General features: G+C 45.3%; 1 protein-coding gene and 1 long non-coding RNA gene across 2 annotated transcripts in view; one reads left to right on the top strand and one right to left on the bottom strand.

Moving 5' to 3' along the window:
- Positions 1–1,817: 1,817 nt before the first annotated feature.
- Positions 1,818–11,538, bottom strand: LOC142405533 (uncharacterized). Its single transcript, XR_012774222.1, has 3 exons — positions 11,383–11,538; positions 8,221–8,334; positions 1,818–3,892 (listed from the first exon to the last, which is right to left on the bottom strand). It is a non-coding gene; the product is annotated as an uncharacterized LOC142405533 (long non-coding RNA).
- The window catches only part of JAZF1 (JAZF zinc finger 1), a 200,281-nt gene continuing 196,844 nt past the window's right edge, over positions 10,044–13,480 (top strand). Inside the window, exon 1 of the mRNA XM_075493093.1 lies at positions 10,044–10,533. Within this exon, the coding sequence (XP_075349208.1) occupies positions 10,419–10,533 (115 nt within the window). The 5' untranslated portion in view covers positions 10,044–10,418. The remainder of the gene's footprint in view (positions 10,534–13,480) is intronic.

Here is a 13,480-nt window from a genome sequence, read left to right as displayed (position 1 = left end):
AACTGAAATGGAAAAACACTAGATAACATCTGGTAATAAGAAGAGTATTGGGTAATAATTAGCAATAGATTATCACTAGACAGTAAGGAAATAGCGTGTTTCTTCAAGTTGAGAGTTTATGGTCCTTAAAGAAGCACTGACAACTACCATCACCATGGGACCCAACACTTCCCCGTACACTTCCAGAAGTAAAAAGGAGATGAGTCTCAAACATAAAAGGGAATTAGAAGTGCTCCCAAAACTTCTGTTATTCCAGTGACAAATGTTGGCAATGAGGATGTGGCCTTCTTTGCACTTCTACTCCTCCCCTGCAAACAGTTCTGACAGAATTGAGCAGCATCGCTCACAAAGTAAGAGGCAGTTTTCTTGCAGTGAAGGATATTCAAACAATTTGGATGAGCAATGCTGGTCTGGACTTACTTAACCTGTCCAGCAAAATCAAATCTGCTGATTATGATTATGCAGATGCTGTGGTGAGAGCATAAACTTCCCCATTTCTTAAGCATGAGAAGTCTGGCCTGATGACTCCAGAAATAGATTTAGCCTGGAGCTTTCTATGAAATAGACCTCTCACCTGAAAATAGCCTGCACAAGCACAAGTCTACTTTGTAAAATGAAGAGGGGCACTGGAAACATGCTTAAATCAATAATGGTAGTTTTCAATGATAAATAGTCCTTACATTCACTAAGGTCCTTAAAACTCACTACCGTGCCAAATGCTCCCACCTGGAACTTAAACAGTGGTGAGTAAAATAAAGACCATTTTCTTCCACTTGACCAAACTGTCTACATTTCTTGTAGACCAATAAACTGCCCTTCTTTCTGGTTTTGATTTGTCCTGGCCTACAAGTGTAAGGTGACACACTTACAGCAGTTGGAGAAATACCGCCACCTACACTAGCCTCCTGTGGCCCTGCAGAGATCCTTTTTTCTCTCAGACGCACTGCCAGGAGGTGGGGGAATACGGTATGCAGACCCTTCTCAGGGCTCATCACCGTCCCTTCACCAAGGAAATGATGCTCTCAAGAGTCAGGTTGAGCAACCGTCATCGCTGTTCTGCAACATCAAAGGTGCACAAGACAGCCACTGCAGAATCGAGGATACTGTCTGAGTACTAATAGTCCTTTTAACATCTTTATCAAACAAACCAACATCCCAGAGGAAGGAGGAAAAAGTATTTGGCTCCTGCTTTCCCAGACAGCAGAAACAGAAGAAAATCAGAACAAAACCAAGACAAAGTGAATCATAAATTCCCCACTGCCAATCTTGTTAGTTTGACACTGCAGATCAGATGGAAGAACTGCACTCAGAAAACATGAATTCTGCAAAGCAGCTGTGAACTGCCTGTAAACCCATGTAGGTGTGGAACCTCTCCAACTTCAGCTGAGGTTAGTTAAGGGATGGGGGAAAGAAATCCATCTGCTTTCTATGATCAGGGCCTAAATCAGCAGTGGAGAACCTGTGGTGTGGAGGTTAGGGTACGGCCAGAGTTCCACACCGCATAGTCTGATCTACTCTTTTCTCTGAAATCCTACCCCAAATGAAAGCTCCAACGACTTTTATGGATCTATGATAGTTTACCTCAGCTGAAAGAGTCCTTCTAATCTACATAATACACTAAGTTTAAAGATTTAATTATTCTTTTATCCATATAAAAAATTATTGTGACAATGCTCAAAGGACAAACCAATTACCAAAAAAGGTCAACCAGCAACATCTGACTACTAATCCAATAAGGAGATAGAAAGAAAATATTGTTACATACTAACAGTTTTTCATTAAATTATGTTTTTTTTCTATGTTTGTACATGAAAGAATCACTTCAGGTTTAAAATTTAAGAGGCAACATTTGTGTGTACTTCCAAGACAACACAAAGTGAACATGCAGTTTCTCAAGCTACAGCTAAGCTGGAAATGTGCCACACAAACCGGTTGAAGGCAAAGTGTGAACCTGCCAATGCTTCTGAGTACATTTTTACTATCATCACAAGGAATCACATCTGTTAAACACATAAGAAGCCTCTAATTCTACTCTTCGATAGATTCAAGCATCTGTATACCCCAAAACTATACAAAATGAAGTATTAAAAATAGATGTAGAACAAAAAAATCATCACATGTATGCATTGGTGAACCTCTTTCAGAGAAAAGCTAAGCAAGTTTTTTGTTTAGTAAGCTCCCCAAGTCTTTTTTCTGGTACAATTTTGAGTGTTCAAATTATATGCTGGAAGATGGATTGGTACAGAGAACGAATTAAGCACAAGTAATCTGAACTCCAAACAAGAGCAAAAAGAAGTGAGTGAGCTCTTGCAAATAATATCTGTTCTGTTTGGCCCATGTACAGGAGAAAAGCAGGGATAAGGATTCTTGTTTCACTATGTCCTTTGATACTTTTGTGGGGCTGGCCATGGTCTAGTTACAATATAAAGACACAGAAGCAGGGAAAAATAACTGAAGACATTGGGATTGTTATCTGTAGATATACATGGACACTATTACAAAGATATATTTCCATTAAGAGTTTTGTAAGAAAGAAACTGAAAATAAGTAGGGCTTAGGATACGCCTTTTTTTTTTTCTTCTGTAAGATTAAGTACCTCTATGCCCATGGAGCATTGTTTTTTCTTTTACATACTGTAGTTTGAAAAAGTTGTTGTTGGACAGTCAGTAATTTGTTTAGGTTGAAATATGGTGAATTTGCAGGATGCAGATATAAAAGTTGGAAATAAGAAGTAAGACACTTTACCATTCTAGCAATGCTTTATAATACCTTATTAAAAGACCACAAATCTATCCTCTTTTATTTCACACCTTCCCTCACTAGGAGTTCCTGGCATCTAAAGTAGAAGCATGTTAGCTTCTTTTGTTTCAGATGAGATAACTAAATCAGGACATGTTCTGAAGAGTAAGTAATGTCCAAGTTTGTTTCCAAATACTGCATTATGCATAGGCATTTTTGTTTGTTTGTTTATAAAGCAGACCCATGACTTTCTGAGACTATGATGAGTAGTTTTTTGTTTATGTAAAGCAGGAGCTTCTGCAGCTGTTTACAGATGATATTCTGCAAAGCGCTGAATACCTAAAATCATACTGAAGTCACTTGGTATACACAAGTCAGAATATACACAAAATGAATGGGGGTTTCAAGTAATTACGTATCTCACAGCTTCCAACCCTTATACATTGTTATGCAGATGAGGAAAAGGATAAATCTTGTGGAAACATGCCAATTTTTTTTTAACATAAGATTTATGATGTAATACACATTGAAAGGTATCGAAAGAATGCTTGAAGCCTTCACAACTATGCATTCCTCTGAAGGAAACAAGGGAGCCTTTGGGTCATCTTGCCACTTTTCTTCAGCAGGCATTCGTATTTTCTATGATACAGAGTTGCATCCCTTGTGTAGGATGGCAGACAGCAAATACTGTCTTTGTAGAAGTGTTAGATCTCCATTCTTGATCATCTGTCCTTTCCCATGTTTCTCTCAGATGATTGTTCACATATTTTCTCCCCATTCCTTTTTATTTTTTTTTTTTACTACTGTACTATTCACCTGTGAGTTTCCTCATTTTGGATTTTTTGCACGGCACCATTTTAATATTCCATTTTAGTATTCCAGAGATTTTGCTTCTTTTATTCCCGTTCAATATGTACTTCCAGTGATGCCATGTATTTGTGGATTTGAACAGGTGATTCCAAGTAAACCATGTATAGCAATCTGCTCAATGGAGGGCAGTGTCTTCATAGGTCCTCAGCTGCTACTGGAGAACTACATACATTTTCACTAGTTGATGTTCTTCTGTTCTTTTGTTCAGAATTGTAGTGGCCATATTCAGTCCTCATGATCCGTGTGATGATAACAGGAATGTTATTTGTATTTCCGATTTAAGCTGTCACAAGAAATACATGTTTATTTGACAAACCACCCTCAGTGGTGATTGCAAGTGATTTGCAATATTCTTGCAGCTGAGCTTCTGACAGTTCGTTCACCACAGAAGATCATTTGAGACGTTTACTAAGATGGGGGTTTCTTTCATTTAAAAACAGGTCTTATTCTGAACTGTGGATCTCCTTTCCAGTGATATCAGGCTCCACAGTCAATGATTACCAAGCCTCCTGTTAACAAAGTTACCCGATTTCCTTTTCTTAGAGACTGCAAACCATCCCTAGTGCTGTAAGTTAACTTTATGCCAAAGCCTTCTCCCTAACCTAACTTAAGAATGTGTGAAAGTCATCTCTCTTAAGAACAGGAAGAATTCCCCATGTAATAGCCTGCTTGAACACTGGGGATTCTCTGACCCTATGTACGATTTAGCAAGTGGGTTTTTCCTGGCATCGACGCCTCAGTGCAGAATTCTCCCTGTGGCCAGTATTCTTGGCTCAATGAAGAAATTTTTAAATGGGAAATTCTCAAGCTAAACAGAAGAGAGTCTGTTCTGAATTTGCAGGCTCTAAAATACACAGCTCCGTGTGACTGGGAGATCCAGAAACGAAGGACCTGGATTTTCCTAGGTAAATTTTGATTTGGGACAGAGGAATGATAGACTAGGAAAGAAAATGTGAGATGGCAGTAAACCATGATGGGACTTGTGTCCCATGTCTTTGCACTCCAGATCACTGATGTAAGTTAGAGCTGCCTTAGGATTGGTTTATATCATCCTGTAACTATAGCATCCAAAATGATCTTCAGAGTCAGAGCATAAGAGAGTTTGACATTCTGTCAGTTGTAATGACACTTCTATTCCAAACAAAGGAAACTAGGAAGTGCTTGTTCTAATTTAGGATTTATTTTTGTGAAAATGATACTATAATCTCAATACATTTTGGAATTAATTTGTCTTTTTTCAGTTGACTTCATAAATTATGTCAGTAGATACCATGAAATCCTGTTACAAGTTGGGTCCTCAATTTAGGAAGCAAAAGTGGAAAAGGCAAAAATTTCAGAATGATAGACTGGCATTTTTGAGATGCTATAAAAGCTATTAAACTGAAAGTTTCACTCAATACTATTAACCTTTATTAAAGAACAAATTCACCTTTCATTGAGATAAACTTTCAAAATTGTATTATTTTTCTAGCAAGTTCTTTAAAAAAAGTGTATGTTAATTACCTCAGATTGTCTGAGGAAAAAAACATAAAAGGTTTTAGTAAAGTATTCCACTATAACCCATAGTAAGAATAGAGTAGGTTATTCGATACCTATGTAATTGCAGGTTCTTACAAGAGACCACTGAAATAGCTTGCATTTTATAATTCCAAGGCAGACTAACACTGTAACAGTGGTTTATGCTATAACATCATGTTAGCTCCAAACTTCCCGAAGTAGTCAAAACAAGACATGAGAACTACTTTTTTGCAGGTTACAGGTAACTGGAAATACAGAGACAGCTTTGATCTCCTGTTTATCTGAAGCTTTGTCCTTCTGAAAATGTGGAAGTCTCTCAGAAAGTTCAACTAAGCAGGATTTCTATCTATTGTTTTGGGGCATCTGGAACTAGTGGGGAATACAGTGCTTTCCCAGCTTAACATTTTGTTTTTCCACTGCACCCTGAAGCTACACAGTGCACTGCCAAGAGAAAACTAATTCAGCAGTATAAATTAAAAATAGGATTCTCGTGACACAAACTGCATAAATATGTTTTACTTGTATAATGATTTTGCAGCAGTGATATGTCTCTGTTATGAAATCTTCCCAAATTGTGAGACATTTCTTATATGGCCAGTATGCAGAGGCAAACAGAAATAAAATTATTAAAATTGTTATTGAAAAATGAATCAGTAATTTTTTTAGGGGAAGGTGTTGCCAACCATTTCTTTGTAATATCCAGTTATCCTTGGTTTATTTTTTTTTAGAACAAACATAAGTAGATATTTTCAAGTATGACTTCAACAGTGCAAAAATCAGAACTGTAGCAAGACTGTAATTTTTAAAAGTTTCACAGATTCGCGTCCTCATGCAAGAGTTATTATAATCTTCTCGGTAACATTCAACTATTATAAATGCAGCTGAAAACTAGTACTTAAACTATGCTTTAAATAAGACTGTGAAGGAAGTATTAGGTTTTCCTTGCTATTTGACAGAGGGGTGGTATCTTCAATAAAAGTCTTATCACCTTCAAAGTACCAAGGGCAGCAACTACCAGGTTTTTTAAATTCAGACCACTAGCATTCCAGAGAGCATTAGGACAGAATAATCAGGTTTTGGGAATCCAGAACAGTATGAGTAGCTAGTAGCAATCTATCCTCAGATAAGGCCCAGGAGTTACAGCAGTTAATTACCACAATATAACTACTAAGTTATTAGTAAAAATTGGTTATTAGCAAGACCAGCAATCAAAAGTCATTGAAAAAGGTCTAAGAGCCAGACCACCTAAGGAGAAAAGGGATCCAAGACCATGAACCATCAGTTTAAGGAAGAAATGAATTAAAATTACTCTAAACATGTTCCTTACTTTATCAAAATGGACTTAAAATGAGGCACAAAGATATGAAGTTAGTGGAGAAAAGATGCAGTCCTAACGTATGCATTTATAAGCAGATAATCAGATGATCTAGAATCTACTCAGTTAATCGGCCCTCAGCCTTGTATGGAGGTCTGAATAGCAGCACATCCTTCTTCGCACATGCAGTCCTGCTCTCAGTTGTGCCTAAGAGTCTACCTAAACTGAAATTATTGTTAAATTAAGGGTCTTAGGGGCCTTAAAAATAACTTCTTCAAAAACAAATAAAACAGGGCCTACCAGCCATTTGAGCTTTTTTGCAGCTCCATTTATTTGAAGTATCCTTTAAGATAGCTATTATCACCTCTGAAATGGATCTACTCAGCGCTTAGCCCTGGCTTGACAAATCACTTGGGTCCAATTTCTATTTATTTCTCCCACAGAACCAAATGACAGGGGCACTTTCTCTTAGTTTGCCATTTTGTCATAAGGATACCCTAGTTCTCTATTCTAGTAAAGCGTCAATAAGAAAATGATCATTTATAATAAAGAACTTTAAAATATACTGGATCGGTTAAACTACTGATAAGAAGTTTGATAAAACTACTCTGTCTCCCAGATACTTGAGGAAAGAAGACCACATACATGGGGAAGAATGCATGTTTTTTCTACAAACACTACTTATTATCAGGACATAATGTATTTTGTCTGTAATACACAGATGGTAATATGACAACAACAGTGAATCAGGGACAAAAAGAGTTAAGTTCGGGGCATTCTTCACTGGGTTTGTTCATGCCTGTCTGTCATGAGCTTGGTCCCTTGCCCTGACACTGAAACCAGGGGCAGAAAGCCCTTAACTATGCTGGGAAGAAAACCCTCCTGACTCTATGAAAGAAAAAAAAAAACCCAGTGTGACTGTTCCAAGTGCTTAAATCATAGGGGGAAAAAATATAAAGTGGTTTAACTATCCTAACTTCTAGTGAAGCCATTAAAGCTGAATATCTACAAAACCGGGCCCTACAGAGTAGGAGGAGTAAATTTCATCAAAAGATACTGACCTGAATCCTTACCCTATGGGATACTGAATAACTCCCAAGTTTCCAGCTCTTCTCGACTGCTGCAAGAGTTAAGTGCTCTCCCTGGCTCAAAAGGTCTCAAAAATCCAGAGAATTTAGCAAACAATAAATGAAAAGAGACCTGCAGCTAACTGAACAAGTTCACACATCAGAAAGCAATCATTACATTGTCTATTACTAGCAGGTGGTTAACCATGAATGTTTATTACTTGACAGCTACAAAACTACTTTGATTTCTTTGTAGGTGACCAGTGTTCTTTGTTAATAGCTATTAAAAATTATTGATACCAACGCAATGTCCATCACAGTTTTGTTTCATAACAAATAGACTAAATCACGCGTCTGTTGACCTTGATAGACCAGCCACATGAAATTCTTATATTTAATACTCATTCTGATTAATCTTGATTTCCTGCCTTAGAAAATTTGTTTGAATTATGCTAGCATTTGACATGGAGAATGCCTACTCATATGCAAACAAAAATGTGAAATCTACAGTCCTGATATTGTTCACAGTGCTGAGGATTCACGCTTACCAAAACAACTATAGGTTGAAAAAGGCCTATGTGTTTGACTGTACAAATTAAGTCTCCAAAACTGCAACTTACTAGGGAAGATGCTTATCCTACCATTTTACTGCTCTTCCCCACTCGCTATTTATTGCTTTATGTCTTGATCCACACGGGCACTTGCACATACCTGATTTTGTAGCATTATTCATGACAGCAGTTTGTGTGGCATGAATTTCCAGGATCATGGTCTTAAGGACGAACAACTCCTCCTTCACCGAGTCAACTCGTAGTGTGCAAGTTCCTTCGATAACATCAGAAAGACAGCAGAGAAATTAGAGGAAGAGTAACCTGTGAAGTAGCTATGCTTGAAACAGGTGGCTCAAATGACAGATGTGTGATAGCAAACCCCTCTGTATTATTCAAAAGAATTACACGTTTTCACGAAATGCCTAACAGCAGCAGTTCCCCAACTCTCTAGACTACAGGTTGACCACAGTCAACCCTGAAAACGTACTGTGGACTACCATGTGTCCATGTTACCATTTTTTTTAAAGTGTAAAATCTGCAATATTGTTGTAGTTCTGTGGTTCAGCATCTCATGGCTATGCCAACTCTGTTTACAAATGCTAGCTCTATGTGTTGAAGTAAGAGAAGGCTTCTTCACATGCTATTTTTCTGGAAAGCAGGGTTTGTGCTTGCTTTGTTTTCTTCAGTATAAACTAAATGGAGTGGATTCATACATCAAGAAAAATACAGTTGGATGAAGGCAAGACATCAGAAAAATATTAAAGTGAATGCATAAGAAAATGACTAAAATAACCTGCACGATAAAGCTTGTTTTGTCACCATGAACGACAGGTTCTCTGATATACAGGACACCCAGAACTAGCCCCAGGATTTTTCAAGCTTTAAGCAAATGGGCAAATATTCATCTTCCCATTCACTAACCATTCTACTGCACTTTTAGGCTTTGCTATTCTTTGGCTCCTGCAGCAATGCTAGGAACATCCCCACCTGCAATACAGTTAATAACCCAGGCAAGGCCTCTGCTTATTCTTATGCACACACTTAATTTTACAGAGATGGGAACAGTCTGGGACCCTTACCCATCAGAGGACCAGTGGAATCACTTATGTCTCTACAATTAAGAGAGCCTTATGCAGATTTTGAGGGTTTTTTTAGTCACGCTTTTGCTCAAAATCATTAATAATATTGTAGAACCGTATAAATATGGAAAAAAGAGAGATTATTATAAAACAGAAGTGGGGAAAAAAAGAGCCTTCCTGACAAGTAATCTCTCACTTTTTTTTTTTCCCCTTTTAATTTTAAATAAAGCTGTCTGCGAATTTGAGCCTAGGGAGACCTTCATTAAAATCAATTAATCAGTCAGCCTCTCTGCTGAATAGCTTTCTGGAGACAAAAAGTCAAAACAGGGTTTGGGAGCGAGGTGTGTGCGACTTCTAACTTTCCCCGCAGGGCCGCAGCCTCACACCCCTGCCCCGCCTAAGTGGGCATGTTGGTGGCCGCCGGGCGAAGGCGGGAAGGATCCGGCCCGCGGGCTGTAACCGGCTGCTCGTGGGGGGCCGGAGCCCACCTGGCGGCGGGGAGACCCCGCTGCCCCCGAGGCCTGGCCGGCCGTAGGGCGTGCAGGTGCCCCGGGCCTCCGGATCGTCGCCGGGCAGGTAAGGGCTGGGTTTGGCGGCCTCGGCTCCCCTCTGGGAAGGAGCGACCGCCCCTCGGTTTAGCGACCTCGGCGAGGGCTGGTTATTTCCCCCCGATGCGGTGGAGGTGACGGCTGCGTTACAAGCCAACTCCCGGCGGCCGGGACAGCCCACCGGGGCGGGCGCCACCTTCCCGGCCCCAGCACCTACCCCAGGAGTAGCTCCCCTCGCCCCGCCGGCCGCTACAGCAGCCCCCGGCCCCCCCGCCGTCTACGAGAGGCTGAGGGGGAAAGTTAGCGGCGGGGCGCGCCCTCCTCCCCTCCCCGCCCCCGCTCGGTGCCGGACGGCAGCTTCCGCCGCCCCCGCGGCGAGGAGGCGCGGGTGTCCCCCGGCGGCGGCGGGCGGCCCGGGTGCCCTGCTCCTCCCGCTGCCGGCGGCCGCCGCCGGGGCAGCACAGCTGTTACAGAGCCGCGCTGGTCCCTCCTCCCAGCTGCGGCTGCCTCATCTCCCCCCACCCAGCCCGTCCCTCCCCTCCGCCGCTCCCGACGCTGCTGCTGCCGCCGCCGCCGCGGCCGCCACCTCCTCCTCCCCACCCCCACCCTCTCTCTCTCTCTCGCTCCCCATCTCTCTCTCCGTCCCGTTCCCCCCTGCCCCCGCCTCTCCCCGCCCTGCCGCCGCCGGCCCTGGCAGAGCAGGCACCGCAGGGGGATCTCGATGTAACACCATGACAGGCATCGCCGCCGCCTCCTTCTTCTCCAACGCCTGCAGGTTCGGGGGCTGCGGGCTCCACTTCCCAACCCTGGCAGAGCTCATCGAGCACATCGAGGACAACCACATCGGTGAGTGCCCCGCGGGGCCGGGGCAGGGGCCGCGGCCGGGGCAGGGCAGGGCAGGGCGGGCGGCGGGGGCGCCCCGCGGCGGCGGGCGCGGGGGGCGTGGGGGCCGCGTGTGCGGCGGCGGCGGCAGCGCGGCGCGGGGCGGGGTGGGGGGCACAAGGTGCAGCGGGAGCCGGGGCGCGGCGGCGGCCGCCGGTGGAGGGAGGTCGGCGGGCGAGGAGTGGCAGGAGGGGTCTTGCGGGCGACGTGGAGGGCTCCTCGGGGAGGCGGCGTGCGGCGCGGCGGCGGCGGCATGGGTGGGTGCGGGGGAGGCGTGCAGCCCGCCAGCCCTGGCGAGGGGGAGTTAGTTTGCATTGGCAGGAGGGAGCGCAGAAGCCCGGAGGAGGCGGTGGAGGAGGGAGGAGGACGGGCACAGCACGCCGCCTGCTGCTTCCGCCCCGGCTCTGGCTGTCAGGGCTCCGGGGAGGGAGGGAGGGAGCCGCCGCCGCCGCGGCAGCCATTCCGCTTCCTCCTCCTCCTCCTCCTCCTCCCGCCGCCGCCGCCACTGCGTCCTGTCAGCGCTGTTGCTAGGTGTGGTGGGGGAGGACGGGTCGCGCTCCGGCCGCACCGGCCGCCGCAGCGCGGGAGGCGCCTCTCGGCGGAGGGACGGCGTGAGGGGGGCCGGGGCCGGCGGCGCGGTGGGCGTGGAGGGAGGGCCCGGCGGCGGGGCCGGCGGCCCGCGCCGCCGGTGCAGCCCCCGGGGCCGGCCGGGCGGGAGGCGGAGGCGGCCGCGCAGGGACCCGCGGCCGTTAGCCGCGGAGCCCAGGCCAGGCCGCGGAGGGCGGGCCGGGCAGCGCCGCGCTGGATCATCACCTGTAGGCTCCCCCGCGCCGCGGAACGGCCGCCCCCCGGTCGGCCGCCTCTCCCCTCAGCCGCCCGTCCCGCCAGGGGCGCGGGGGCGGGGACGCCGCCGGGCCTGCGGGCGGCGGGGCGATGACTCGTCAGTGCCTTCCCGGCGAGGGCGCCTCATGGGCGGCGGGCGGGCGGGAGCGTGCGCAGGGGCCGCCGGGGCCGCCCCTCGGCAGCGCGGGCGGCGCCCAGGGGAGGAGGGGGCGGCGCGGCTCCCGGCCGGCCGCGGGCGCCAACTTTCCCTCTCCCCCCTCCGGCGGGACCGGCCTGCCCGCGCCCGGCCGGGCCTGGGGCGTGCCGGCGGGAGGGTCTGCCGGCCGGCACCGCGCCGCCCGCCCCGGCTTCTAGCAAAGGCTAGGCATGGCACTGCCGCTGGGCTGCCGCCGCCCCGCACCTTCCCTCTGCGGCCTCGGCAGGTGTGCTGCCTTGGCTTCTAGGCTACTTCCCCTCTGAAACTTCTCGATTTTCTCTTTTTGCTAATAAAATACAGTGCTTAAACTGTCAAAATTGAGCTAAGTCTTTGGAGCAGATCAAGTTTTAAAATCAGGAGAAAAACACAGATATTTTAAGTACCCAGGGACTGGAGACTCCCATGTTTCACTAGAAGTACGAGGAAACAACATGCTGCTACAAAACAATGAAGCTAGCGTGCGTTTCAGTTTATTAAGTTTTAATAGGCAGGCCTGAATACCTGAAAAAAATCACTGAAGCTTAAATTGCAAGTGTAACGTTACATTAATGTAATGTTATAGGTCAACGAGATGAAAGGTGTGGTTCTCATAATTATCACGATGCCTAGTATGAGGTAACAAAGCCACATACCGCAAAACTGTAATTTATGACTTGACGTGGTGCAAGCATACTGTTGTGATATTGTTGGGGTTTTTTTGAATCTCATATTCTTAGCTTTTCCTACACCGTGCATCACATTACACCAGGAAAGCTTAGGAGAAGCAGTTTCCCAAAATGAAAGTTCATAAGTCATCTTGTGTGTCCCTCAAGTGGATTATCAGCCCCTAGGTGCCACAGCCCACAGTGTGTCAGAAAAGATAGAGTCCAGCCCATGCGGTCTGTGTGTTGCTGTTTAATCTGCCATCAGCAGTTCTGAGACTTCTCCGCAGAGAGGAGAACATTATGCTGAAATACTGTAATTTCTTAACAACTGTATATTTAATTCTATAGCCTGTATTCATTACTTTTTTCTTATCTCAGAGTTAAAGTATTACAGGTTGAACACACACATACATTTAATTGAGCGTGTCATTTGCCAAGACTTGCAGGACACAACTGAAACTTTGCACGTACGATGTCTCACATGCAGCTGGTTGAGTACAAACTGGTGAAGAATGACGTAAGGTTGCTCATGCTTCATCTTTAATGTTTCACCTCAGCGTGACGGCAGGTTAAACTTGACCAGCTTGTGAATACAAGATGCGGGTACGTTATGTTACTCACCTATATCGAAAAATCAGTAGGGAGTTGCACCAGTGACACCGAGTATGGATCTTGGATCTCATGTGGAGGCTCAGCTTTACAGTTTGGTGCATGTGAGGGGCTCGTGGCGCAGCCTGAAGGATGAGAATCTATGAAAACTCACCAGATAAGTGCTCAGCCAAAAGGTGATTAACCTTTCCGAAGGTAGCTGGGAAATAAAGGAGTAAACATCTGAATAGGAGCTTATGTTGGAATTACTTTCTCAGTAAGTCTGATGCAAACAGCATCCAATTTTTGCTGTCATACAGGTCTAGAAATGTGCGTTGAAATTTGTTACTTTAAAAATTCACTGTAGTTTTTGGCATATAGAGCAAGGAGTAACGTGCCATATAAAAATACGTTGCTTTGGACATTCTGTGTGTGTTGCGGGAATAAAGAAAACTTGATTGAGTTACATTCCATTATTAGTTTAATCTGAAGTGGGCGATTGCTAGGCAGACGGTATTACAGCGCAGTTAACAAACTTGATGCTGCAAACAGCTCTGTGGGGAGGCGTGTATGGCATGGGCTCGTGATGGTCTGGCTGCTGCAATGCTGCTGCTCTGCCACATTTCATGGGGTGGGTTAA

Source organism: Mycteria americana, chromosome 2 (genome assembly GCF_035582795.1).
Source record: "Mycteria americana isolate JAX WOST 10 ecotype Jacksonville Zoo and Gardens chromosome 2, USCA_MyAme_1.0, whole genome shotgun sequence".
In the NCBI taxonomy this organism is placed as follows: Eukaryota; Metazoa; Chordata; class Aves; order Ciconiiformes; family Ciconiidae; genus Mycteria; species Mycteria americana.
The sequence above is the reverse complement of the archived record's forward strand: the minus strand, read 5'-3'. Positions and strand labels throughout refer to the sequence as shown.